At 32.5% G+C, this 27645-nt stretch overlaps 1 protein-coding gene across 1 annotated transcript; it reads right to left on the reverse strand.

Moving 5' to 3' along the window:
* Positions 1-231: 231 nt before the first annotated feature.
* LOC134692398 (uncharacterized) lies at positions 232-27645 on the reverse strand. The gene is made up of 12 exons (XM_063552847.1): positions 27589-27645; positions 26888-27079; positions 25886-26108; positions 23508-23847; positions 20299-20344; positions 18285-18314; positions 16788-16967; positions 13488-13625; positions 12390-12470; positions 10407-10755; positions 1016-1092; positions 232-387 (listed from the first exon to the last, which is right to left on the reverse strand). Exons 1-12 carry the CDS (start codon positions 27643-27645, stop codon positions 232-234), a joined length of 1869 nt encoding a protein of 622 aa, XP_063408917.1.

Consider the following 27645-nt stretch of genomic DNA (forward strand, 5'->3'; position numbering starts at 1 on the left):
ATCTATTAAAGAATTCATTACAACAAGATATAGAGTGTATAATTTAGGTTAATATTAAAAACCATGTTAAAAACGTGTCTGCTATCTGTCATGTTTCTGTGTTAATTTTATATAACTCATGACATTAACCTCTTTATTTTCTTTATGTTTTCACTAATAAAATAGATTTAAATCAAATCTATTTCTCTCACTGATTGTATAATAAAAGTTGTTTCCTCAGACTGACTTAATTTATGATTCTTTGTTGTCTGAGGCAGATTTAAAATTAAATAGAAGTGTTGTTTTGGATGAAGAAGCTTTCCGGCTTTTCTGGGGTTCCCTAGAGCTGGTATTTGAAAATTGCTGTAAACGTTCTTCCTTTGTTGGGGTAGTTTCATAATACTTCTTCTGTAAAAAGAGAATAGAAATTTATGCCGTAACTCACACAATAGTACTAATAATATAGGGTTATTGCATGAATATTGGGGAATATTGTCCAGAGTAGAATTTTATATTGCACGAGCTTGCGAGTGCCATATATGTTCTAAGATGGACAATATTCCCCAATATTCTTGCAATAATCCTTTTATTGATATATATAGCAATATAATATTTGAAAGTAAAAATCGATTTTATAACTACGGTAAGATTTTGTCGTTGATGACGTCATGAATTTTGAAGATTTATTGCACAAGTGCAATATTAGAATATTAGATAATGAAATTATCACAATATGAAAGATTAATCCTTCTTCTTTATTTTGGAACCTCATTTATAAAATTTAAAGAAAGATGAGTGGAATTGCATCAGTTTGAAGATGTCTGATTGGGGATGAAAAATCTTTGTATTGTAATAACTTAAAGTATAACACTGTGTACAGTTTAAACAATGAACATAACAATTACTGGCGACAGCTTAAACCTAGATTAAAGTTTAAGCAATTTGCATTCTTTTGTCATAAACTTTGGTTTTTGCACATAATATTTGAAAGCCTTATTTTTGGGGCTTCCTAGTAAACTTTTTTAAGATTACTAACCTTTTTGCCTTTACCATTACCAGGTGGCTGGGAACCAGTTTTACTGCCTGACTGCTGAGATGCTGAAGGTAAAGGACCTGAAGCAATCAAATAGTGTACAATTTATTTCTTTAACATTTATATTTTTTTTATTAAAATAGGTTACCTGTTGAAAAATTAGTTAGGAGTCAAATATCAGCAATATGAATGAGGAAAAAATATTCTACTAGATTTCTCAAAATTTGAATGAGTTTTTTGTCTAAATTTGTCAAAATCCTTCTATGTATGATGGTGTATATAAAAATTAAGGAATTTAAACATAGAAGTGCAGACAGATATGCAGACATAGAGTGACACTAGCCAGGCTCTAATAACCAATAGAGATATATCAAAGCCATTAAAGGCATTAGAAATCCTACTATATCAAAATTTGTAATTATACTAATTGCTATTAAGACTTCTAAACAAAGTTTTTAGTCAGTTCTTATTATTTTTCTTGGGGTCTATTCAGTTGTATTTTGAAGGGCCAACAGAAGGGAGGAATTTACTATAGAACACTATTGGATTTTTTTTTAACAATATTTTTTTTTAACTTGAAAACAGTAAGTGACAGACACACATGGTTTTCAGTAATGATCACAGGACCATAAAACAAATCAAATTAATTAAATTTAGGTTGAGTCCATGGTGTCACCCCACCCCACCTCTCATGTTTGTAAAAGTGGACTTTAAACGGATTCCCTCTAAAATATCTGTCTGAAATCCATGTAAAATACGCCTGGATTTTTTCGTACAGGCAGTCACAGAAAATAATTATATTGATAAGTACGTCTGAGTCAGTGACAACCCTAAAACAGATGTATCCATCGGATCGCCATCAATGATGGTGATACATGGCTGTGTACAGAATGTATATACAACTCATCTAAACATCAATACAACCTTTCCACATCAGATTTAATCTAGCGGCGTACTACAGTACATGTAATATAAGGCATGAAGATGTTATTATCTATCATGTACTGTAGTACGCCGCTAGATTAAAACTGACGTGGAAAGGTAACACATGCCCACCGAAAGCTCTTTTATAAGAACCAAGGTGGTCGTGTGGTCTAGCGGGACGGCTGCAGTGCAGGCGATTTGGTGTCACAATATCACAGTAGCATGGGTTCAAATCCCGGCGAGGGAAGAACCAAAAATTTTCGAAAGCAAATTTACAGATCTAACATTGTTTGGGTTGAGGTTTAGACGAGTTAAATATAAACACGATGTTGACACGATATTGTCAACATCGCGATGTATACAATGTGAACGATGTAAACATAAAGGTATAGACTCTATATATACAATATAAACACGATGTTGACACAATGTTGTCAACATCGCGATGTATACGATGTGAACCATGTTAACAGAAAGGTATAGACTCTACATACACAATATAAACACGATGTTGACACGATATTGTTAACACTGCGATGTATATGATGTGAACGATGTAAACAGAAAGGTATAGACTCTACATACACAATATAAACAAGATGTTGACACGATATTGTTAACATTGGGATGTATGCGATGTAAACGATGTAAACATATAGGTATAGACTCTATATATACAATATAAACTCGATGTTGACACAATATTGTTAAGATTGCGATGTGAACGATGTAAACAGAAAGGTATAGAACATATTGATAGGATACAATGTAAACACAATAACGACTCTATAAAGTTGGCATTGCGATGTTGACAATATCAACAAAACATCGTGCACTGGACATAGTTCAGTATTTATATCAAAAGCAAATCATCCCAGTGAAGTCTTACAATAGTTACTGAAGACCCTGTATCATTATCTAAATTAGTGTTTAAGTCTATACTTATTATGAATTTGGTAAATAAAGATTGATTAAAAAGTAATCATTTAAAATTGTTTTTTTGAACAATTTTCCCATAGACTTCTATATAGTAAACCCCATTCTTCTATTTTTAGCCATGGTGGCCATGCTAGATGCATGGATGGCAGGGTCATTAGATACATTTTTCAAACAAATCAATTACAAACGAAAGTGAACCAACGCCTGGTGAGTCTGTAGTACGATAGAGTCCATAAAGTGGATACCCGAGGGTATGCAGGGTCGTTATGATAAAAAACATAAAATGTAGAGATGTTGTTGTTATAAGACTCTCTACATTTTTCAAACAAGTTATCCTACTGAAAATAGGGGCTAAATTTAATTCTTTTCAGCCCAATAGATTAAGTTGAAAAGATTTTTGTTTAAAGTTTACAAAAATTTACAAAAAATTGTTCAATTTTAAAAATTAATACCAGAATGATGATTGTGGCCAAGATTAGTTAATTTGTCTCAGAAGTTTCAGAGAAGATTTATGTTAAAGATTACAAAAATTTACCAAAAAAAATTACTATAAAGGGTAATAGTTCCTTATGGGTCTAATTAACAATTTTGGTCATGTTTGACTTATTTTGTAGATCTGACTTTGCTTACTGGATACAGTTTATCTCTATCTATAAAGATATTCAAGCTAGTAACCAAAAACTGCAAAATTTGTCAATTACTAATTAAGGGGCAGCAACCCAACAATGGCTTGTGTGATTCGCCTGAAAATATCAGAGCATATAGATCTTAATGTGACGAACATTTACCCAATGTAGAATTTACTCTAAAGGCTTTAGTTTTAAAATTACAAGCAAAGAACTGCATTTACACCCTATGATCTATTTTAGCCATGGCAGCCATGTTGGTTGCCAGGCGGGATTGTTAGACAAATTTGGCCCAGTAGGAGAAGGAGGAGAAGATTTTTGTAAAAGTGACCAGACAAAGATCACAGGCAAAGGAAGCCAAGTGATGAGAAAAGATCACTTGACCTTTCAGGTCAGGTGAGCTATATTACAAGGGAAAAAGTCAAATTTACAGATAAGAAGATGCAGTATGATTGGCATTTACACAATTCTCCATCAGAGACCAAATGTTGAAAAGCATTTTATCAAGAAAAATATGTAGCATAAGGTTTTATCAAAGTATAAAGTTATGGTTGCTGTGGACTTGTAGTCTGATGTTATTTCAGTGAATCTTGAACATAAAAATATTTTCCATATTTCCAGTAATCCTTGAAGCTTATATTAGACCATACACGTAAACGCTATATTGAAGATGAGTACTTTTTTCCCTAGGTTTTCTCCTTTTTCTCCTTCCTCTTTCTAATACATGTATCTGTTTCTTTATTCCTTACACTTTCTCTCATACTATCATTCTCTCTCTTTACATGTCAAGTTGTTTCAAAAACATTTGAAAGTCTTAAAACTCTCTTTGTTTCATTTCCCCACTTGTGTCTGCCTAAATCATCTATATACCTGTACCACGAAGAAGAGTATTACATGTACAAATTAAACCATGTATATAGCATATTAATCCTGAATACATCCGAGGAATACACCGTTTGGTGGTGCGCCTATCAGATGCGGAACGTACAGATAAGGTAATAGGTAACAGGTGAATATACTATTGGTATCGGGATTGGACTTGACACAGAACTTCTTAATTATTGGCAAAATTAATAAGTGGAAAACAAAAGGGCCTGGAGTGGTGTAATTTTTAAACTACACCTTTGTTCTATATTAGTTATATATAAACTTGAATTCTTTGATTTGTCGTTTTTACATGATGACTGCTGACAAATTGGACCTCGTTATTTAGTATTATAGATATTCAAGATAATAACCAATAAAATGCTTCACTGAGCGCAGCCTGATACGAATGCCATGGTCATACCCTAAACAGTTGGGGTAAAGGAGTAAGTTTGGGTAAGGGCCATTTTTGGCCCTGATTATAAAGTTCAATGTTACAAGACAAAAAGTGCTTTCAGTTGACTTTAAGACTTGTGAGAAAGTTAAAAAGTACTATTTTAATTCTAACATTTAAATTTTACATCCCAAATTGGTCAAGAGGTCCGAGACCACAATTGTCGTCCCTTGATTTTCGTTGTTCACGAATATAGTCCCTAGTGTTAACAGTGGGTTACTTGCCAATAATTTTTATACCCCTTCCAAATTTATTTCTCCATGTTTAATGCCTCAAATTGTAAGTAGGGGGGTGAAATTACACTGTAAAAAAATTTGGGTCCAGAATTTTACAGGAAAGTAGTGATTCGGTCCAGCTGAAAAAGGTTAAAAATTAGCACTTCGGAAGCTGTCAAAAGATTTCAAGACACCCTAAACACAAAATTGTCCATATTTTGAGTTTGAGGCGATGAAGTTTTCTATAATTTTGATATAATTTGTCCCAAAAGTAGTACAACACACTGTAAATATTTCATTGAGAAAGCGCAGGTGGGATTTTTTTAATTTTCATTTATGTTCTAAAAGAAATGCACTACGAATTAATTGTGTTCTCGGACCTAAGAGGTGAAGTCTGTAAAAATAGAATCTGTAATTTGGCAACTTCCCTAAATGATTTGGTGGTGTCAATTTGTCAAATAGCATGAAACTAAAGGATTTAAACTTTTATTGTATAGAATATCTGCAAAAATGACCAATTTTGGCATTTTATGGTAAAAATATGCATTTTAAGGCTTTTTCAATATTGATGCATACATGGCATCCTGACTTTCTATCTGACAGGTTTTCATGTGTCAATACTTGTGTTTCTATTCCTTTATCTAGTTCTTTTACTTGTTTATGAACTCAGAATCTACAGAAAAGAAGATTATCTCAGACAATATGTACAAAATGTGTTGTATAAATAACCCTTGTCTAACACCCTGTTTGGATGAAGTCAAAAGTGGGGTTCTTGGTACATAAAATTTGAAGTCCACAATTAAGACCTAATTAAATTTGTATCCAAAGCACTTTACAATGTCTATTGTACCTGTTCCATCTCACATAATATCTTTTTTTTCTTCTGTAGGATAGCAAGTGGTTTAAATATAAGCCTGTTGAGACTAAAATTGCATTCAAGTATTTCATTAAAAATGCCAAAATCTTTGTATCAGACCATACTCTCTGTAAGAAAAGTTAATTGCAAGAGCCTTTTTGTGCTCAGATTTGTTGTATCATGTCACATGAGTATAGAAATGATAAAAAAGACACAATTTTATATTTCTTATAGCCTCAATATGCATTTTTAAATGTAAATATGTGGCACGGCCTAAATTGACCCTTATTTTTTTCCAGTCTTACTTGGCTTAAGACCCTTTTAAACTAATATGATATGTTATTTGTGACTTTTCTTACCATTTAAAGTACATTCAATACTTATGTAAGGATTATTTATAACCAAAAAGCTTCACAAATTTAAAATTGCTGGAAAATATTACATCTTCATGTAAGGCCCCTTTCATTGAAAAACCTCAATTTTTAGGCCCAGGCTGATATAAATTTCACTTTTGAATAATTATGCTAAGTCTGATAAATCAAATGAGTACTCTATTGCTTTAAGTACATACTAAATGATATATAAGGGCATTTAAAATGTATTTTTTTGCAATATTTTAATTTTCAAAGCCCATAATGTTGATAGTTGAAATTATTCAATTTTAACGTCAAAATTTAACACGCAAAGATGAGTATTGAATTTAATATATTGTCTATAATATATATCCTATTGTTATGAAACTTTGCAAGCAGTGTTATAATTAATTAAGCTTTGGTCATACCAAGTTTTTTTAAGATTTGTCAACTCTTTCTATCCTATTAGGTCCGAGACCACAATTGTCGTCCCTTGATTTTCGTTGTTCACGAATATAGTCCCTAGTGTTAACAGTGGGTTACTTGCCAATAATTTTTATACCCCTTCCAAATTTATTTCTCCATGTTTAATGCCTCAAATTGTAAGTAGGGGGGTGAAATTACACTGTAAAAAAATTTGGGTCCAGAATTTTACAGGAAAGTAGTGATTCGGTCCAGCTGAAAAAGGTTAAAAATTAGCACTTCGGAAGCTGTCAAAAGATTTCAAGACACCCTAAACACAAAATTGTCCATATTTTGAGTTTGAGGCGATGAAGTTTTCTATAATTTTGATATAATTTGTCCCAAAAGTAGTACAACACACTGTAAATATTTCATTGAGAAAGCGCAGGTGGGATTTTTTTAATTTTCATTTATGTTCTAAAAGAAATGCACTACGAATTAATTGTGTTCTCGGACCAAGATATAAGATTTTGATGAAATTTTTAAATTGGCTGGATTTCAGCTAAATTTAGGACCAGGAAACGCAAAACAACAAAAAACTAAATATTCAAATTAGACATGTGAAATGTCTTCACAAACATTATATTAAAAGATATTTGTTGAAGATGTATGCACTCTATGTTTCTTGTCCAATAATCTATGGAAATTTACCCATTTTCATAGATTTTTTCGTGGAAAACCAATATGAGTACAACATATAATAACATTATGATGTCATAATTGAAGACAGGAATGTAAATTTTCAACAAAATATATTATTTCCTATCTAGGTACTGTATTAGCTATAATATATTGTGATATATGTCAATAAATCTTAATTTGAAATTTAAATAAATTTGAATAAAAGGGGGCCATTTTAGGATCTTACCGAACCTACTCCTTTGGACACAATATTCAAGCTTGATACTATTTTAATTTGGATTGTGATTAAATTTTTGTCATAATATAGGTTTCTGACACAAAATAAATGTGTTTAAAGATTTTTCAAATCTATTGGAGTTTCTTATTGCAACTACTCAAAAAATACGAAATTTGAATAATTTTGATTTTTTTTTATTACAGTGAGTTGCCTATAGGTGTTACTGTAAAAGTTTACCTATAGCTCAACCTGTTTTTAAAATTGTCAACACAATAGGGACATTTAAATTGACCAGTTGGTATTGTTAGATTTAAATCTACCTTGATGCTACCTGTAAAGATTTTTATTCACCAAACCCAAAGTTTCAGCATGCTTTTTTCCTGAACTTTTTTTACCTAGGATTATTCTATTAAAAAATTGATAGGGAAGAAAATAGTTTTTGGTTTTAATTGTTTTAAATCCCTGATATTTATGATTTATCAAACTTTTACCTAAAATTCTAATTCAGTAAAAGATTAAATTAAATATGTATTACTATGTTTGAAAATTCAAACTTTATTTACACACTAAATGCTTCTTTAAAATTCTAACCCTTATACATAGTATTGTCCAGCTGCCAGTGAAACAAGAAATAGCTGTTCAGGTGTTTACAGTTTAAATTTTCATAGGGATATGTTGTTCATTTCTTCACATGACCCTTCAAGATTCTCATTTTGGATTATTATTTGCAATGTTTGAAATCTTTTGGTGTCATTGTGCATACAATATTGGATTTATTTCATTTGAATTCACTTCTTAGATTTTTTTATGGCAATTTTGCTTCTTAAATTGTGATGTGCTTTTTTCAAGATGTTATTGTCATTAAGGACATCAAGGAGGAAATAATTCATTCAAACTGTTTTGTGGGGCTTACATGTGATGTTGTACCTGTAAAATTCGAAAATAATTTTGGAGTATACCTTGCTGTGTTTTTTCTTTGAAATCTATTATAATATCAGTGGGACTTTTGTGCATAAAATGCTGTGTTCAATCAAGGAAATTCAAATTTTCATACAACAGGAATTAGTTATGTTAAAGATTAAAGAATGAGAGCCGTGGTGTAGAGGTTAGTGCATCGGACTACTAACACAAAGGTTCCTGGTTCGATTCCCGTTTGGGATGAAAATTTCAGGAACTCAATTTTCGGCTCTCCCTTGACACCATTTGCGAGTATGGTCTTGAGGAAACGATGATAGTCCGTCGGATGGGGACGATAAATGGCTGACCCATGTTAAGAGAGAGTCATATCTCTTGCACGTTAAAGACACCCTTGTAGATTTCGAAAAAGAGTAGGCTAATGCCGCTACAAGGCAGCACTCGCACCCGCAAAGTGGAAAGGGATTAATATAAGTTGCAAAACTTGTTTCCCAATCCACTCTAAATAAATATGTTTAAACTAAACTAAACTAAAGATTAAACAAATTCAAAACTGGAATTCAAGTAAGAGATATAGTGCAAGTTCATCCAACATGTTTCTGTGGCTTTAAACGTGATTTTAAAAACATTCATTATTAGTTTTGGGATCTATTACAAACTTAAGGTGATTTACCATTTAAATGGGATCTTGGAAATGAAATAAAATGTTGAATTAATGCAGTGGATATAGTCTAATCTAGTGATAAAGTGAAAAATGAAAGTAAAATATAATATTCCTAACGTGAGGAAATGTTTTAAGTGATTCAAGTGAATTGGAAATAGTAATTATAAAATTCTGGATCAAATATTATTTGATTCGGAAATTTATCATAGGAAAAGAAATAAAATGTTTACTGTGGATAAAGTAAAATCAAGTGATATATAGTAAAAATATAAATAAAATATTACAAAATATTTGTAAAGTGAAGATATCTATTTGGAATATAGTAATGGAATTGATAACACAATAACAAGATTCTGCACCTGTTAAATTAGGTTGTATATCATGGGAAGTTAATCAGAATTTATACTATGGATTTAGAAAAAAATCTAGTGAAGTAGTGAAAAATGAATAAATTTGGGAATTATTTAAAATCTTTGGAATTCTGGATGAGATGTCAAATATTAGTGTTAAAAAATAAATAAAATTGTTTATTCAAATATGATTTTGATGTTTCATAAAGTGAGTGAAATATTATGACTGGATTATTTAGGGTATAAACACTGCTAGTAGTGACTGTATACAAACATTAAGATGAAATGTAGTGCATTTAAGGTCATGCAATTTTAAACAAACTGCAAGAAAATATCATATATGATATAGTCATTCTTGTTTGGCTTGATCACTCCTAATATTTTGAATGACAGTAAAATAAAAATCTCTCAATAGAATAATCCTAGGTAAGAAAAAGTTCAGGAAAAAAGCATGCTGAAACTTTGGGTTTGGTGAATAATTTTTTTTACAGGTAGCATCAAGGTAGATTTAAATCTAACAATACCATCTGGTCAATTTAAATGTCCCTATTGTGTTGACAATTTTAAAAACAGGTTGAGCTATAGGTGAACTTTTACAGTAACACCTACAGGCAACTCACTGTAATACCGTAAAAAAAATTCCCCTCCCCACTAAATTTTTGAACCCCCCCCTTGGAGCAATAACCTCAAAACTCAATCCCAGCCTCCCCTCTGTAGTATGAAACCATGTAGTACAATTTCAGAGAGATCCACACACTTAAACACAAGTTATTGTCTGGAAACTTTAAAAGTGCTTGTTTTTGGCCAACACAGACGACAACGATATCATACCATCCCCCAAATTTTTTTTGGTTGTATAAACACAATAAAAACCTACACAAGGTGACCATTATAAAAAATGAATCTCTTATACCTGGGTTTGAACTGGATACCCAATGTGTTGTTTCAGTAGGAAGAGCTGATTCTGTTGGTCCACCAATCTCATTTGCATACACTATAGTTTGGTGCAATAACTGTTGGGCATTTTCAAGATTAAATTCTTTCTCTGCTGAAAACATTACTTCTTGCATGATTTCTTTGGTTAGCTTTGTAAATTCTGTTGCTAATTCACCAAGTGAGTAATTTGTTAGAGGGCAGTTCTCTTTCAATCTATACAGATGAGGTACAGACAAGTCGTGGGTTACAGATGATTTATAATCGAGTATCATTGGCTGAAGATTCTTTCCAATCAATGAATGTTCTGATTTCAAAATGGGGGGAGCCTAAAATAAAAACAAACTGAATAAATATAGTCATCAAAATAATTAAACTAGAGCCAATTTTACTGTTTATTGATGTTGACCAAGATTATCCCGTTGAACTACATGTGTGATGTGTATTGCGTAATGTTGACTGTATTGCTGTTGTGTCCATTCCGCCGTAACCTGTATTGAATCAATGACTTAGAAAACGTCATTATCATTTACTGTGTTTTGGTGATAACTGTATCGCCATGATTTTGAAGAGTTCCAAGAAGAAAAGCTGATGATTTTTTTCTGTACGAGAACATTTTATTTTTAACTGTTGATTATTTGAATCCAGATACTTTTCATGTTAATTTGAATCTACCGTAACGTTATTTGTTTACTTTGAAATTTTAAAGCTAATGTGAATGTGTTTATCATTTAGCGGTGTGATATTTGTCATAAATATAACCTTATTAAATTTAAGAGTTTAAGGTCTCTGATGATATTATCAAATGTGTATTCAGCTATTTATAATGATATCAGCTTGTCTAGTAGGAAATGCCATTACTATGTGTGTATCACTGTAATTGTTTGTGTAAGAGTAATGCGTGCATAAGGTCATCCGAGGGAGGAATCCGAGATGTCAGACTTTCGGGTTTGCAGCGTTGATACGTTTGTTTTAAAATGGTTACTAGAGTGTGAGAAATTAACTTTATTCATGTAAACTTTTTTTTTGAGAAATTATTATAAATTGTATTTTTTTTAGCACATAAACATATTGACCATTGTAAAAATTTAGTAAATTTTTGTTTTGGGGGAGGGATGTTATATGTCAGTATGTATGGTCAGATTATGTTTCTGTATGTGAGAGAGAGTTGTTCCCCTTTTGTCAGTATTTTGTTTTTATGTTTGTGGCGTCATCTTTGTCTGATTATTAAAAATGTAGAAATGGAAGCTGATGTGTTTTTATGTGTCCGTATGTTATCGCCTCCTTCATGCTACCAGAGCTATTTCCCTAGTCTGTAATAAATGGCATTCTGTCAATACTCGGCAAATTCCAGAAAATGCAACTGAATGGTACGTTTTTACTAAAAATCATTGCAATTAAAGTACTGGGTACAAAACAATTATTACGATACAATATAACATATTATGTAAAATGCAAAATAAATAAATAAATAATAAAAATGATACAATAAATGCATTTTTGAAAGTTTCTAGCATAATTTAGAAAGTTACTTTACAATTATTAACTTTTCCAAACAGTGTGCATTATGTTTTGTTGATTTTTTATCATCAATAAAATAATATATCATGTTGTTCTTTTCCTGTGTGGAGGCATATGATAGATATATTATATCGGATGAACCTCATTTGGTGTCCGTAAACTTTTCAATTTTTGAACTTCTAAGTGAGAACCACTAAAAAGGATCATAATATTAAACTGTTTTTTCTTCATTTTTGAAGCATATTATAAAAAGATCATAACATGTCATTTTTCATATCAGATGTATTTTCAGCCTTCGAGCCTACAGCTCTTGTGCTGATATTGTGACCTTGGGTTGATAATATATCTGATTTGAAAAATGCCATGTTATAATCTGATAATATCAACCTGTTTTATGCATCATCACCACTTGATTTGATTTTCTGTGTTAAAGAATACTTACAGGGTGGACCCTGCAATCCCATCTTCCTCTTACACCTTGTGATGTGCTACATCTTGCATTAGTGTTTCCATTATCAGGATTCTTTTGAAAAATAAAATTGCTCTCATCAGTCACATAAATATCTGATGTGATTCACATTGAATTCAACATGGTTCAATGGGAATCATTATACTGGGCATGTCTCATCAATTCCAGTAGAGTTCGGCTTAAATGTCCAGATCATTACACATATATGATCTACATACTTGCCAACATTTCAAAATGCCCATGGGGGTTTTAAGTGAAAGATAGCTCTCATAGTACAATACAAAACCTTTAAAGGGGCCTTCAAATGTATTATAATGTTGTTTTTTCTGCTTCTTCATACTTTTACAATCCTTATATAGCAATGTTAAATTGATTGTATTGTTTTCAATTTTGGACAAAATTGCTGTTTCATAATTTCAATTTTGGAGCCTCCATGGGAAATCCCCCACAAATAGTGGAGTTGGCAGGTATGGATCTATCCAAACGCAATAACTAAATATATTTCTTCCTTTTCTTTAACCTTTTCATAAATATTTTAGAGAAAGAAAGGCGTGAGAGCCAATTCATTTATTATGCAATTTCCAATATTTCAAGGGGCATAACTTTAAAAAAAATTATTGATCATCACTGATTTTTGAACTTACAATTTGCTGATGTAAAACTATGATATAATTTTCATCAAATCTGTTACGAATTGTACACAGTCATGAGAATGCAATAGTGTGTGATAACATATAAGGAGGGAATTGGATGATGGCTACATACCACAGATCATTTGAATCCTCTTTATGAAAATACTATCGTACCCAACAGAATGAAACTTTTGCAATGATCTAAAAACTGATTTTTAACTTAAAGTATGCATGTACTATTAGTGAAACTGTAATATTTTAAAAGTATGAAATTTCTGTATAAAGTCAATTATTATGTAGACTTCATAGGTGAATCCAGGGGAAGCCCCCCTTTCTGGAAAATATTTGTTGGCCTTGGTGATTATCATATATCTCAGGGGAAGATGAATCATTGTATCATCCCCATTAAAAATCAATAATTTACCGGTCTAATATTTACCTCAGAAACATCATCATTGATAACTTCTGTGTTTTGCAATTCAGTATGAACTTGATGTTCTGTCTGCTCTCTTCCTCTTACATGAGTTGTACCACTTTGTTGGACATCATCACTTTCTCCATGACTCTGACCATTTTGCTGTGAAAAACAGTTTTATGTATATTTGATCATATGGCTAAAAATATCCCCCCCCCTCATTAGTTGAAAATGTAGGGAGTCTTCCTTGATAAATCAAAGCGCTGTAAGCAATGTAGGCAGTTAACCAAAAACCAAGGCAAACATAATTATGAAAACTGTGGCAATGTTGCTTCAACATTTGTTTTAAAGATTTAAAAGAACAAACATTAAACATTCATATATAATTGTACATCTATGTTCATTTAACGAATTAATCATCAAGGCAAATAATTCATATTTTATCAATGTGTTCAATTATGCAACGCACATGACCATGAATGGTCATGCGTCTTTCATGAGTCAGTAGTGGTACAAATTTGCAATGATTGCAGTTCTTCTAGTTGATCATAATTGTTCGTATTCCTTGACTGTTTGTGGTTCAAGTTGCCTTTAGTACGAGCTTGTAAAAGCATGAATGGACTTGCTTCCCTGGAAAGAAAACTAAGTTTGTGTTGTACATTACAAAAGTTACAAATCAGACAAATGTTTACTACTACATGGATCAACGGTGAGGTCTGACTGACCTGTCCATAGTAAATGTAAATGACTCCCACCTTCACCCCAAGTCCATAATGTCTAAGTTTGGAATAAAATGACAGGTGTTAGGGTCTAGCAAAGTGATATGCATATGTGTCGCCTATGAGATTGACCTTGTATGTCATTCAATCTTTTTTGAAATGACAAACAGGAATGAATATGGTTTAGGCGTTGGTATCTCAAACTTTTACAAGTTCTCAAAACACACACAACACAGGGTGTGGGGTGAACCTAGGGACTACCCCTATTTTTCATTTGATTTGTTAAATTGTCCATTACATAAATATATATGGTTAAGGGGTTTCTAAGTTATCAAACAGGAGTGGGTAGGGTGACCCTCAGGACTCTCCCTATATTTCATTTGATTAGTTCTCATACTTGTATATATATGGTTTAATTTAAAGGTGGGAGCTCGACTGTTTCCAATTTCTCAATCAGGATGGGTAGGGTGACTGCAGGGACTCCCCTTATATTTCATTTAATTTAGAGTTGGGGATCCCATCTGTTTCAAAGTTCTTAAACATGAGGGGTAGGGTGATCACAGGGACTTCCCCTATATTTCATTTGATTTGTTATGTAGTCTTATACATGAGTATATATGGGTGATGATCTGGAATTTTTCCTAGTTCTCAAACAGTGATTTTGACATTAAAAGTGGTGTACATAATATTTTCTGCTTTTTCTTTCTTTTGGTTTTCACTTCTAGTGTTTATATCTATTTACCATGCATAGATGTATTTTGTCACCTGTCTGGATTTTTTTAGTTGAAAGCCAAAACCCGGGATTACCCTTATCTGCTTCTTCTTCTTTCCTCTATAACTTCCTCCAATAGTTGGAGTACACCAACCTTACTAAATTAAGGTTGGTTAAGCCCTTATAATAACTAATTATTCAGTGAAACAAGAATTTGTATAACGTAAGGGTACCCAAATTGCACCTATTTAGAAAAAAAAGCAATAAAAATCTTGCAAGATTTCCTAGAGACTAAACAAGTTGTATTTTTATGATTTGATACTATGCCCGTCTTTCAACATAGGTAAACATATTTAGTTATACACAAAACGTTCACAGTATTTATCAACAGATGGACTGTTTACTGAAAAAAACAAAATGTACGAAAACGTCACCATGCGACGTCATCAAAACGTCATCTTTTTAAAATTGGCAAATACAATATTATAAGTATCCATTTCGTAAAATATGAATAGTAAGCATGGACAAATATCCAATTGTTCAAAATATTTGAAGAAATTAAACAAAAGCTCGGTTATTAGACTTTTGATGATGTAAATTTAAGCATGGATGCAATTTGGGTTTAGTTTGGAGGTTGATTCAAACCCATTTTTTAATGACTCAATATGGACTAAAAATTAAATTGGTGTACCTATATGACAAAGAAGGATAGGGCTACAAAATAAACACAGTATGGACATTTTTTTCCTGATCATAAAAAAATGTAGGTGAAAAAACTGTCAAAATAGGTGCAATTTTGGTACCGTCACGTTAGTGATACACTATACAAATCCTTGAGTGAAAACATAACTATTTAAAAATAACATTAAAAAAAATAAATATACAGTTAAATCCCTTACACATTATTTATCGGCGATTTTCTGTATAAAGCTAGAGGTTGAACAAATTGAACATCGCTGTCATGAATAGTAATGATGAGAATAAGTTTGAGATCGTTTATTAGGGAACTTTGGTAAAATGTTTGCAAAGTTATTTTTTTTCTTTCAAGGTCCGTCGGGCATGTCGGGCGTAGCTAGTAACCAATCAGAAAGTCCGACTGCAAAAGTGGAAGGTCACAGACCTCGGACCAACGCTAATTTGAACCCCTGCGTCCAAATTGAAAAGAATTGCCGCCAATAGCGTGATCAGTTGAACTTATACTGACGTATACATACATAGTTGACTACGTATTGACGACAAACAATATTCCTACGACTTTTGCAATTTGGGAAATCTTAACATCTTGTCTTTAGAGATTTTTGGCGATTAAATATTTCATACATTTGTTCTTTGACATCTTAGCCAAAAGCTCAGGGGATAATAAACTACATAAGGATTCTTATGTGCTCTACTTCATATGTGCAACTTCAAAACTTTTGAGAAAATCGACGATCATTTAAGGTTTTTCTAGTCATTTTTTTTGTAATCCAGAATGAAAAGTCTGAAAAAACTGTCCAATAAGTTATAAATAATAAAGTAGCCAGCTAGACGATAACAATGGCACGTATTTCAACATTTATTGGGTAGCACACAAAACCAGGGTGCTCTCATAAGGCAGCTTAACTGCCTAAAAATAATACTTTTTATTAGAAATCTTATTGAATATTTAAACTTATAAAAAGTTAAGCAACTGTCAAAGCAGATAATATATTGTGCATACAAATATCTTGAGCACATTTGGGCATGGATAAAAAAGAAATGATGTAAAACAACTGTTGACTTTTGATATCAGTTGATACAATAATTCAATAAACCCCTAAATAAGACATTTACTCAGTGATTATCATATCTCTGGGAATGAATGAATCATTGTATTGTCCTCATTAAAAGTCAATTAATGACTATAATATTTACCTCAGTCACTATTACATGTATTGTATCAATATCATCACCACCAATAGCTGCTGGGGTTTGAGGTAAAATCAAATGTTCATATTCTGGTACTGATTCAGTATGAACTTGGTGTTCTGTCTCCACTCTTTCAGTTACAGGATTTGGTCCACTTTGAGGAACATCATCACTTGCAGTCCTTTGCTGTGAAAAATAGTTATATACCATGAAAAATGAATTTTGAAGTAGGCAAAAAGTAAACTCTAACAAGTTCAGGGCATATAAATCTTGAAAATATGCAGCGTAGCCCTTTGTTTTGACCTTTGAATAAAATAGTAATGCATATCAACTTTCCATTCTAGAATATAATTTTTTCACGAAACTTCATATTAAAAGTGTCACAGTTTTAGCCTTAAAGGGAATTCCTATGGGAAATTACATTGTCTATATTTACAGAATACACTATTTTTTTGTCACATGTATGATATTTTTATTAGACCTCAATTTGAGTTAAAATATGGGACAAGAAAAAAGATTAGAGCTTTAATTTGAAATTATATAGCAATTAAACTAGAGGCTCTCAAGAGCCTGTTTCACTCGCATGTATTTACTGATGCTTTAGAAATCATGTAAAATAAGGTTAAATTCATAATTTATAATAGTATTAGATATTAGAAGATTACATTTTACTCCATGTCAAATTTACTCTAAAAGCTTTAGAGATATAAACAAAAAACTGCATTTTACTCTTATGTTCTATTTTAAGCTATGTCGGCTATGTTGGTTGGTTGGCAGACAGGGTTATCAGACACATTTTTTAAAATAGATACCCTACTGATGATTGTGGCCAAGTTTGGTTAAATTTGGCCCAATAGTTTCAGAGGAGAAGATTTTTGTAAAAGTTAACAAACGACAACTATAACAGATGCCAAGTGATAAGAAAAGCTTGTGGGCTAAAAATTACTTTACCTTACTTCTATGACATTACATTTGAGAATTTAAAAAGAAATAAATCTGTGTTGTGGTAGAAAAAATATGTTGTGGAAATCCAATCTAAAAGGATGTATTAAAGTATCTTTTGTTTTTTCTCGTTTTGCTCTTTTAACACGGATGATTGAACTTTTAATCATCTAGAACAGATTGTTAAAATGTATGACCTGGAGGGAGGACATACCAATTACAATTTTACCTAAATCAGATTTGCTCTAACTGCTTTAAGATTTTTAGGCAAAAGCTGCATTTCACCCCTATGTTCTATATCTATAAACAATGGCCATGTTTGTAGATGGATTAAATCCCTGGATACAAATTTTAAAATAGATACCCTAAGGAAAATCTAAATGAAGTTTTGTAACATTTGCCAGAGTAGTTTCAGAGGAGAACAGGTTTTATGAAGACGTATAGACTATCAGACGACAGAATAAAATGATGAATGTTAAGTGAAGGCAAAAGCTCACATGGCCTAAAATGTAAGCTAAAAATTAATAAATTCACATAAACACATAAAAGTTGAATACATACCATTAAAACTGAGGACTGAAACATAGGTTTCTAAAAGAAATGCAAAATATAAAAAAGAAGATATAATAATAAACTTAAAGATGTTATCAATAAAAGCCATTAAATTAAATCTGATTAAATTGAAGAAAAAAATATCTTAATTTCTTTTTAGGTCGGGACCTTGAACAGACAACATCTATAGAGATGGAATGTTACACACAATGTAATTTCGTTCACATTTTGTTCATATGTCTTTTGATTGAGTTAAGCCATTTCAATTGATATTTCATGGTGGTTATTTCTATTTAGTAATGTTACACTATTGTTTCAGGTTTGGGTGAAGGTTGGCACCTACCAAATCGTATAACCCTTTGCATTTGTTTGTAAATGTCCAAAGTTAGGACTCTGATGTTTATTGGTTGTCTTTTGTTCATGTGTTTCATAAATGTTTCTCATTTTTCATTTCTCATTTTAATATTGATTAGATTTTGTTGGTTTTCCTGTTTGAATGGTTTTACACAAGTCAATTTTTGGGGCCCTTTATAGCTTGTTGTTCAGTGTGAGCCAAGGCTCAGTGTTGAAGGCCCTACTTTGACCTATAATGGTTTATTTTTACAAATTGTGACTTGGATGGAGAGATATCTCATTGGCACTCATACCACATCTTTTTATATCTATACACCATGAAATGTCTCATCTGCTTTACTTACCATTGATATTATGTTCAAAGTCTTAACGATAAAGGTTATACTACTAGTATCGCATAAACTTGACATTTTTAAAGATTCAAGACAATCAGATTAAGTTGGATAAATCCTGCCTTTTGTTGGTTTTCCTGTGCATATGGTCATATGCAACCTGCAAGATTAACATATACCCCTTACAATTATTCCATACAACACATATAGTTGACTTACTGTTTAAAGTGTCTGAGAAACAGACCTAATCAAGTGACTTTAACCGTAATCACTTATCCATGAAAACAGGTCAAAGTCAGGTGAATCCTGTATGATGAACATGAAGACATTGGAAGGAACCCATATAACAAATATAGTTTACCTAATACTCATAATAAGTGAGAAATTTACACGACAAAAAAACTAATTCTAAGGCTTTCATTTCCTTTTAAAGCAGTCACTTAACCATGAAAATGAGGTCAAGGACAATGGACATATGACAAATGGAAACTTTGTAACATAAGGTATCTGCATACAAGGTATAAAGCTTTTAGGTCGTCTACCTTCTGAATTAAAAAGCTTCACACAAATAGTTTAAGCCATGCAGCTGGCAAATAGTAAACCCAAGTCTGGCATACTGTTACTTTCATTGCAGGCAACACAATAATAAAGTCAAATGAAGAAAAAGCTATGAACTTTTAATTGAAAGTTTGATGATTAATGCAAAATTAATAACATTTTTTATGCTGTTTTCTATGTACATTCTTCACCTATTTTGAAAGAATTCAGTACTTAATATTTTTTGATTTTTTTTAGATAAATGCATTGTTTTTCTTTTTTCAGTTATAGCAGAGCCAAAGTTTGGCCAAAATCTGTGAAAAAGCTTAACAGACAAATGGTACTTAAATCCTAAAATGAGTCTCCAAAAGGTCTCAGTCATTGTGGCATTTTTTAAGATCTTGTAATGCTGATCATTTTGTTGTTCATAAAAATCATATAATTTTCAGCAATTTTTGGTGAATTTTTTATTAATTTTTTCTTTCTTTCAAAACTAACTTGCCAATTTTCACTAAAAATAATGGGCACAACTTTACAAATTTGTGCACATACTTCTAATACATTTCAAGTTTATGAGTAGTTGGCAGTCAGATGGATGGACATGGGGAGAAATAAAATGCCACAACATCCTTGATGATTGGGGCTTATTGTTTATCATGAAATGGACATTATCAGGAAATTATCATTAGTCTCTGACAACGAAATGTCACACTACCACCAAAAAAGTAACATCTTTTGTCTCACATATGCAAGATTCTTTGCATCAAGACTAAAATCTTAACAAGTATACATATAACTACCATAGGGAAACTCTGATGAGTTGTATCTGGAAGTCCATATCCATTTCTACAATAGATTGAAGTAACAATTATTGTTATTTCACAAATGCCATAAGTTATTTTAAGCCTGTAAATTCAAAACCTGTGCACTGCATTGATATATACATCATCAAGCACAATCTTTGAAGGTAAGACAAAGCATACTCTTTGTGAAAGTAGGACAAAGCCACTCTTTGAAGTAAAATCAAGCAGTCTTTGAAGGTAAAACCAAGCAGCTTTGTAGGTAAGATAAAGCACAATCTTTGAAGGTAGGACAAATCACAATCTTTGAAGGTAAGACAAAGCACAGTCTTAAATGGTAAGACAAACTATAATGCCCGCATCACACTCCCAATTTTACGCCAATGGCAACACAATTATGTAAATTTTCAAAATCGGGACTGATCGTATCCAGATCGGGCTATTTGTAGTGCCATCTTTAACCATCATAGAACCATCTGCCACTTTTTCTAGACTTTGGGGACAACTTCGGGAAAGGTTTTAAATTGTTAAACATGTTAAAAAATCTCTGAAGGTGCGTCCCATGTTGAGGGTTCGTATTGAGTTCGTATCACCATCCTCACCATTGTAATGTCACCGGGAATGCATCTTTGAACAACGTATTGCATTCTTGTTTCCATTGTTTCCATAGGGCAGTTTGACATTACGATGTCTACATGAATGCATCACAAAGCTACCCGAAGGTCTTACGATGGCAACACGACTTCGTGAAGACCTCATTATCACGTGTGTTGCCATTGAATAAAAGTACAAAGGCGACAAGATGGAACTAAGACGGCAATAAATCCAGCTAAATGTATGTTAATTTTTCGTGCTAAAATACATTTAAAGTGCCTTGTGCGATATGCACTGGTCAGTCTAATACGACAGTTAATAAAGACGTTCACAAAACATGGAGCTCATATCATATAATTCTATGAGAACAAGAAAGGAGACAGCATTGTTTCTATTAATTCAAATGGAACAAGAGCAGCTATTACAAGCTCAGGATTTACTTTTACAAGTAAAATATTATTTTTTGTCAATTTTTCATATCAAATTTTAAAACGCGCCTCATACACCAACACTGCAGGTACACATATATAGGGAAACCAACTTTTTCTTCATTATTCTAATTTTTTATGTATCTTCTGAGTTGTTGTCACACGAATGTTTACTCCATAACCATTTTGTTTTCTATATGTCATATTTTGCTGCATTTGTTGCTTTCCCCACATCCTTCCTTTTGTCTATATTATTATGATATTCTCCTGGAAAGAGCTCTTTTTGAATAAAGGGATCAACGAACCCACTACCTTATCTTTAAGATAGGTAAGTTAACATGAGCGTAATTATGGGCGATTATTCAGACTAGTGCACACATTTTACAGTTAAAACAAGGTAATATTAATGCCGAGCGTGGCATCCCCTCGTATGTAACATATTGGGGACAAATATGGACACTTTATTTGTATATGACACATGCAGAAATTTTAAATTGAATATGCATATTTGATACATAAATATTTTTTAGACATCGTATGGCCATCGCACCATCATCGTAATCCATCGTGTAGCCTTAGCAATCCATCTTGTAGCCTTTGTGATCCATTTTGTAGGCTTCGGCTGAGATATGAAGCTTAAATACACATCTTCAGTTAACCTTTGTATGTCCATCTTTTGCTATCGTATATAATTTCGACACCATTGTATAGACTGCGTTATTCATCGTACTTGCTTCGGTCACTTTTTGGTATTTTCACAAGATTGGGACCAAGTTCGTACGAGCTTACAATTTTCACATTCGGGTGTCCATCCTATATAAAAATTAGAACAGTGTGACGCGGGCATAAAGGAATGTGTTTGTGAATTACAAATAATCAAAGTAAACATGTTATACTTGATGTAAAACATCAACAATTAAAAATGGTTAGAAATTTGCACTGCAAACAGATATTCTCTGAGTTCACATTTATTGAAAGAAAACAAAACTAAGTGTGATGTTTCTCTTGTCTTGTATTTCATGAGTATTAACAACAGTGTGTTTAGAATCATAGTTTTCCAGACATAAGAAATGTGTTCCTCTGCATTTTTCATTTTGAAAAGTATTTTGAAATTGTATGCATGAGATTTGCTTGATTAGTTTAAACATATTTATTTATAGTGGATTGGGAAACAAGTTTTGCAACTTATATCAATCCCTTTCCACTTTGCGGGTACGAATGCTTCCTTGTAGCGGCATTAGCCTACTCTTTTTCGAAATCTACAAGGGTGTCTTTAACGTGCAAGAGATATGGCTCTCTCTTAACACGGGTCAGCCATTTATCGTCCCCTTCCGACGGACTATCATCGTTTCCTCAAGACCATACTCGCAGATGGTGTCAAGGGAGAGCCGAAAATTGGGTTCCTGAAATTTTCATCCCAAACAAGAATCGAACCAGGAACCTTTGTGTTTGTAGTCCGATGCACTAACCACTACACCACGGCTATCTTGATAATGGAGCACTGAGTTTGAAATAGTTGTGATTAAAGAAACTAAATAAGGCATTTTAAATACTATAGTGCATTTACTGTGTGCATGTAGATTCATAGTTATTCATGGGATACCAATTTGGTTGGATTTGGTCACATAAGCCACACATTAATAAATTCAACCAAGTATAGATTTTGTACAGACTAGCATGCAGATTTTGGAAAAACCTTGAAATCAAATATCAACAAAAAATACAGTTTTTCTTCAATAATGAAAATTGGTACCCTAGTATAGTGTGAACGGATTGCTTCCCTTAGAACATGTGGTAGATACTTTAATAGTCAGCAGTAAGTGGTTGAGCTAAGGAAGTACTTCTTTAGCTCAGTCGGTTAACGTTAGCTGCCTTGTAACACATAGGTCCCAGGTTCAAGTCCAGATGGAGACAAGCAATTTTGTAATGAAATTCATGCTCTCCGGATTACATTGGCACCCAACTAAAAAACCCACTTTGGGCCAGGTGAGCTAAAAAAGAGAAAATTCCAATGAAATTTTATCAACCCTTTTAAAATTGGTCAGGGGTTCTCAAAAGTCCATTCAGTTAATGAGAAAAAAAAAATTCAATGATGCGATATTGCCTTTGTTGGAAAATAAAATATATTCTGTCCCTATGGTATTAAAAGCCTGAACTATCAATGTCAAGTATAATACTTATAATTACCTGGTATTCTTTCTGTTATTTACATACTTATAGCCAATGATGATCATAAAGATTCCCAATATACAGACAATAGCTGTTATTCCAATAATAAGGCCCAGATTCAAAGCTTCAGTGGTCTCCTTGAATACACAATCAGGATTATCTATTGGACATCTACATTCATATTCATTATCCCCATCTATACACTCCAATGTATCTAAACAGGGGGAACTAAGACACCCATCAATGTTTTCTTCACAGTATACACCAGAATATCCAGGTAAACAGACACAGTCATAATACAGGTCAAAACTTTCTGCTCTGTAGGTACTGGTACAGGGGTAGTTACTGCCATTCTTAGCTATAACATGGAAAATAAAGGCAGAATACAATGTATTAGTGACAATAACAATTGTTGCATAGAAGAGAAATTGGAAGAAACCATTTTGGCAATTTTTAAAAAGAAAAAAAATGAATTAAGGATATTCGAGTTTTATTAGTTAAAGAGACAATAACCATATAACACAATACCAAAAGACACCTAGCAAATAACATCTGAAAGGTTTTGCTATTAAACAGGAATTATACAAATGTAAGCCAAACAAGAGACCAATATTTATATTTGAATACATAACAAGAGTGCACATGCTGAATTGTCTCGCCTTCTTTACTAATCATAGATATGATATCGATGTCAATAGTCCTAAGTATAAAGCTTTATTAAAAACTGTCACATAAACTTAACATAAGATAATCAAGATAACTAAACAAAGACCAATGAACAATGGAAATGAGGTCAAGGTCAGATAAACCATGCCAGGCAGACATGTACAGCTAACAATGCTTACATACAACAAAAAAAGTAGACCTATTACTTATAGATTAAGAAAAATAGACCAAAAACAGAAAAAAATTAACATTGAGCAATGAACCGTGAATTTGAGGTCGAGGTCATATTAAACCTGCGCGACTGAAATATAGATCATAAAATATTTCCATACACCAAATATGGTTGAGCTATGGCATATAGTATTAGATAAAAAGACCAAAACTCAAAAACTTAACTTTGACCACTGAACCATGAAAATGAGGTCAAGGTCAGATAACATCTGCCTGCTAGACATGTACACCTTTATACAATCATTCCATACAACAAATATAGTACATCTATTGCATAAAGTATGAGAAAAACAGACCAAAACCCTAAAACCTAACTATAACCACTCGACCATGAAAATAAGGTCAAGGTCAGATGACATCTGCCCGCTAGACATATACACCTTACAATCATTCCATACAACAAATATAGTACATCTATTGCATAAAGTATGAGAAAAACCTAACTATAACAACTCGACCATGAAAATAAGGTCAAGGTCAGATGACATCTGCCCGCTAGACATATACACCTTACAATCATTCCATACAACAAATATAGTACATCTATTGCATAAAGTATGAGAAAAACCTAACTATAACAACTCAACCATGAAAATATGGTCAAGGTCAGATGACATCTGCCCGCTAGACATATAAACCTTACAATCATTCCATACAACAAATATAGTACATCTATTGCATAAAGTATGAGAAAAACCTAACTATAACAACTCGACCATGAAAATAAGGTCAAGGTCAGATGACATCTGCCCTCTAGACAAATAAACCTTACAATCATTCCATACAACAAATATAGTACATCTATTGCATAAAGTATGAGAAAAAACAGACCAAAACACAAAAAACTTAACTATAACCACTGAACCATGAAAATGAGGTCAAGGTCAGATGACACCTGCCAGTTGGACATGTACACCTTACAGTCCTTCAATACACCGAATATACTAGCCCTATTGTTTATAGTATCTGAGATATGGACTTGACCACCAAAACTTAACCTTGTTCACTGATCCATGAAATGAGGTCGAGGTCAAGTGAAAACTGTTTGACGGGCATAAGGACCTTGCAAGGTACGCACATACCAAATATAATTATCCTATTACTTATAATAAGAGAAAATTCAACATTACAAAAAACCTGAACTTATTTTTCAAGTGGTCACTGAACTATGAAAATGAGGTCAAGGACATTTGACATGTGAATGACGGAAACTTCGTAACATGAGGCATCTATATACAAAGAATGAAGCATCCAGGTCTTCCACCTTTTAAAATATAAAGCTTTTAAAAAGTGAGCTAATGCCGCTGCCGGATCACTATCCCTATGTCGAGCTTTCAGCAACAAAAGTTGCAGGCTCAACAATAAAACTATGATTTTCATTTTACATATGTCTGTTTTAAAACTTTTTAAATTGTCCAGTAAACCATCATATTAGATTGCATCCTACATATGCCTTAAATAGTTGTCTCTGAATCATAATAATGTAGGTTCCAACTTACGCTGGCATAATCCATCATTATGACAAGGTGACTCCATTAATATGAACTGAATTGTCACAACAATTGACGATATATTCATAGAATCTGAGAAGTAGACTTTTAACAAGTCAAATCCAGAATAATTCATACTCTGATTATATAACAGAGTGGTGTAAAGCCAGGATACTGTATCCTTGTTGTATGGTAAAGTTTTGCTAAAATTACCACATGGTTCACTGACTACCTGCCAAAAAATGTAAGAAGTACAAATTAGCAACTGAGTTCTCATAATTGAAGTTATATATGATATCAAACATGCAAACACACCAATACAAGGAGGTATGGTATCCATTTTTGAAACTTTGCACAGCAGGAACTATTTGAGAATACTGAGGCAGATTTCCCCTTCTTATTTAGAGAATCACTGAAGCGTGACTGGAGAGGGGCTCCCTCTTAGGCAGTCAGTGGGCACCCACTTATGAAAATTTCTGGATCTGCCACTGAAATATGTTCTACCTAGATATTAATTTTGCTATAACCTAAGAAGTAGAAAATTTATAAAATTGTTGGATTTGTTTACAAATATCAAATAGTAAGGAAATCGTGATTTGTAAAGGTATTTTTACCACAAGTTTTTTTGGGTATGGCCAAATTAATCAGTGAATTAATGGCTTTTTCAAGAGAAATTCAAACTTTCCATTGTCAGAACTCTTTACAGAGCAAAAGCTAGCGTATTTACTCATTGGAATAGTCCCCTTTGCAAACATTACAATTTTCCCCAAATTTTCACTCACATAGGAAATCAATAAAGAATAGAACATTGTACCTTGATGTTGAAATTCAAGCACTCAAAAAAGTTTCTCAACATAGTAATTTTTAAAAGATTTTACATATTTTTACCCCCTTTAGTTAATTCAAAAATAAAATTTCCCCTGAAATTATAGCAGTGTGAATTATACTTATTTTATACACAAAGATCTGTACAAAAACATCCTTTTTCTATTCATAAGGGCAGAATCTTACATTTACAGCAGTTTCACAATTCAGTGTTATCGGTGCTGTTGTTTTTTCATCTGTAAACATAAGTGTACCATGAAGAGGTTTTTGTACATTCATAGAGAGATCTTGTTGTTCCATATCAAATGCTCCTATTACAACAGTGAATTCCTCTGGCCATTTATTCAGGTTAAATATGGTTTTCTGTTCTAAATACACCTGAAATATGTCAATGAACATTAATGATGTACTTAAACTTCATACTGATCGATGTACATAATGTAGGTCAGTGTTAGAAAAAAAACTAATGAGAAATAAGTCAAAGGTCACCAATGGGTGTTCAACAATGCAAGAAAATCCCTAACCCAATATGCATAGGTCAAGAGTCAAAAAGTTATAGTCTGGTCAAGAGTTCCTTGTCAAAAAACACAAAGCAGATTTTGAGGAAAGGGTCATCTTGGTACACAATACTAACAAATATATTTATATACTTAGCCAATTTTCCATTTTATTTAAACAAAATATACAAGTTAGTTGTACATTGAGGACAAAGGTCAAGCTCACATGAAGTTTCTCGTGCCACTAGACCAGGTCAATTTAAATTTTTATTTTGAGGTCAAGGTAATATATCAAGAAACACACTGTACCATGATGACTCACCCAAAGTGTATATGTCAAGAGTCAAAAAGTCATAGACTGGTCAAGAGTTCCATGTCAAAAATACATACAGTGCTCAGTCCTGCACGAAAGTTCATCATGGTACACGTAACAATGTCTTGTGTCAT

The sequence above is a fragment of the Mytilus trossulus genome, chromosome 12 (assembly GCF_036588685.1).
Source record: "Mytilus trossulus isolate FHL-02 chromosome 12, PNRI_Mtr1.1.1.hap1, whole genome shotgun sequence".
Lineage (NCBI taxonomy): Eukaryota > Metazoa > Mollusca > Bivalvia > Mytilida > Mytilidae > Mytilus > Mytilus trossulus.

Coding starts and splice junctions, on each gene's coding strand:
- LOC134692398 (XM_063552847.1), bottom strand. CDS start 27,645: ATGACACAAGACATTGTTACGTGTACCATGATGAACTTTCGTGCAGGA. Junction 26,109..26,887: donor ATTGTGAAACTGCTGTAAAT/GTAAGATTCTGC, acceptor ATTTTTTGGCAG/GTAGTCAGTGAACCATGTGG. Junction 388..1,015: donor GTAATGGTAAAGGCAAAAAG/GTTAGTAATCTT, acceptor CTCTTTTTACAG/AAGAAGTATTATGAAACTAC.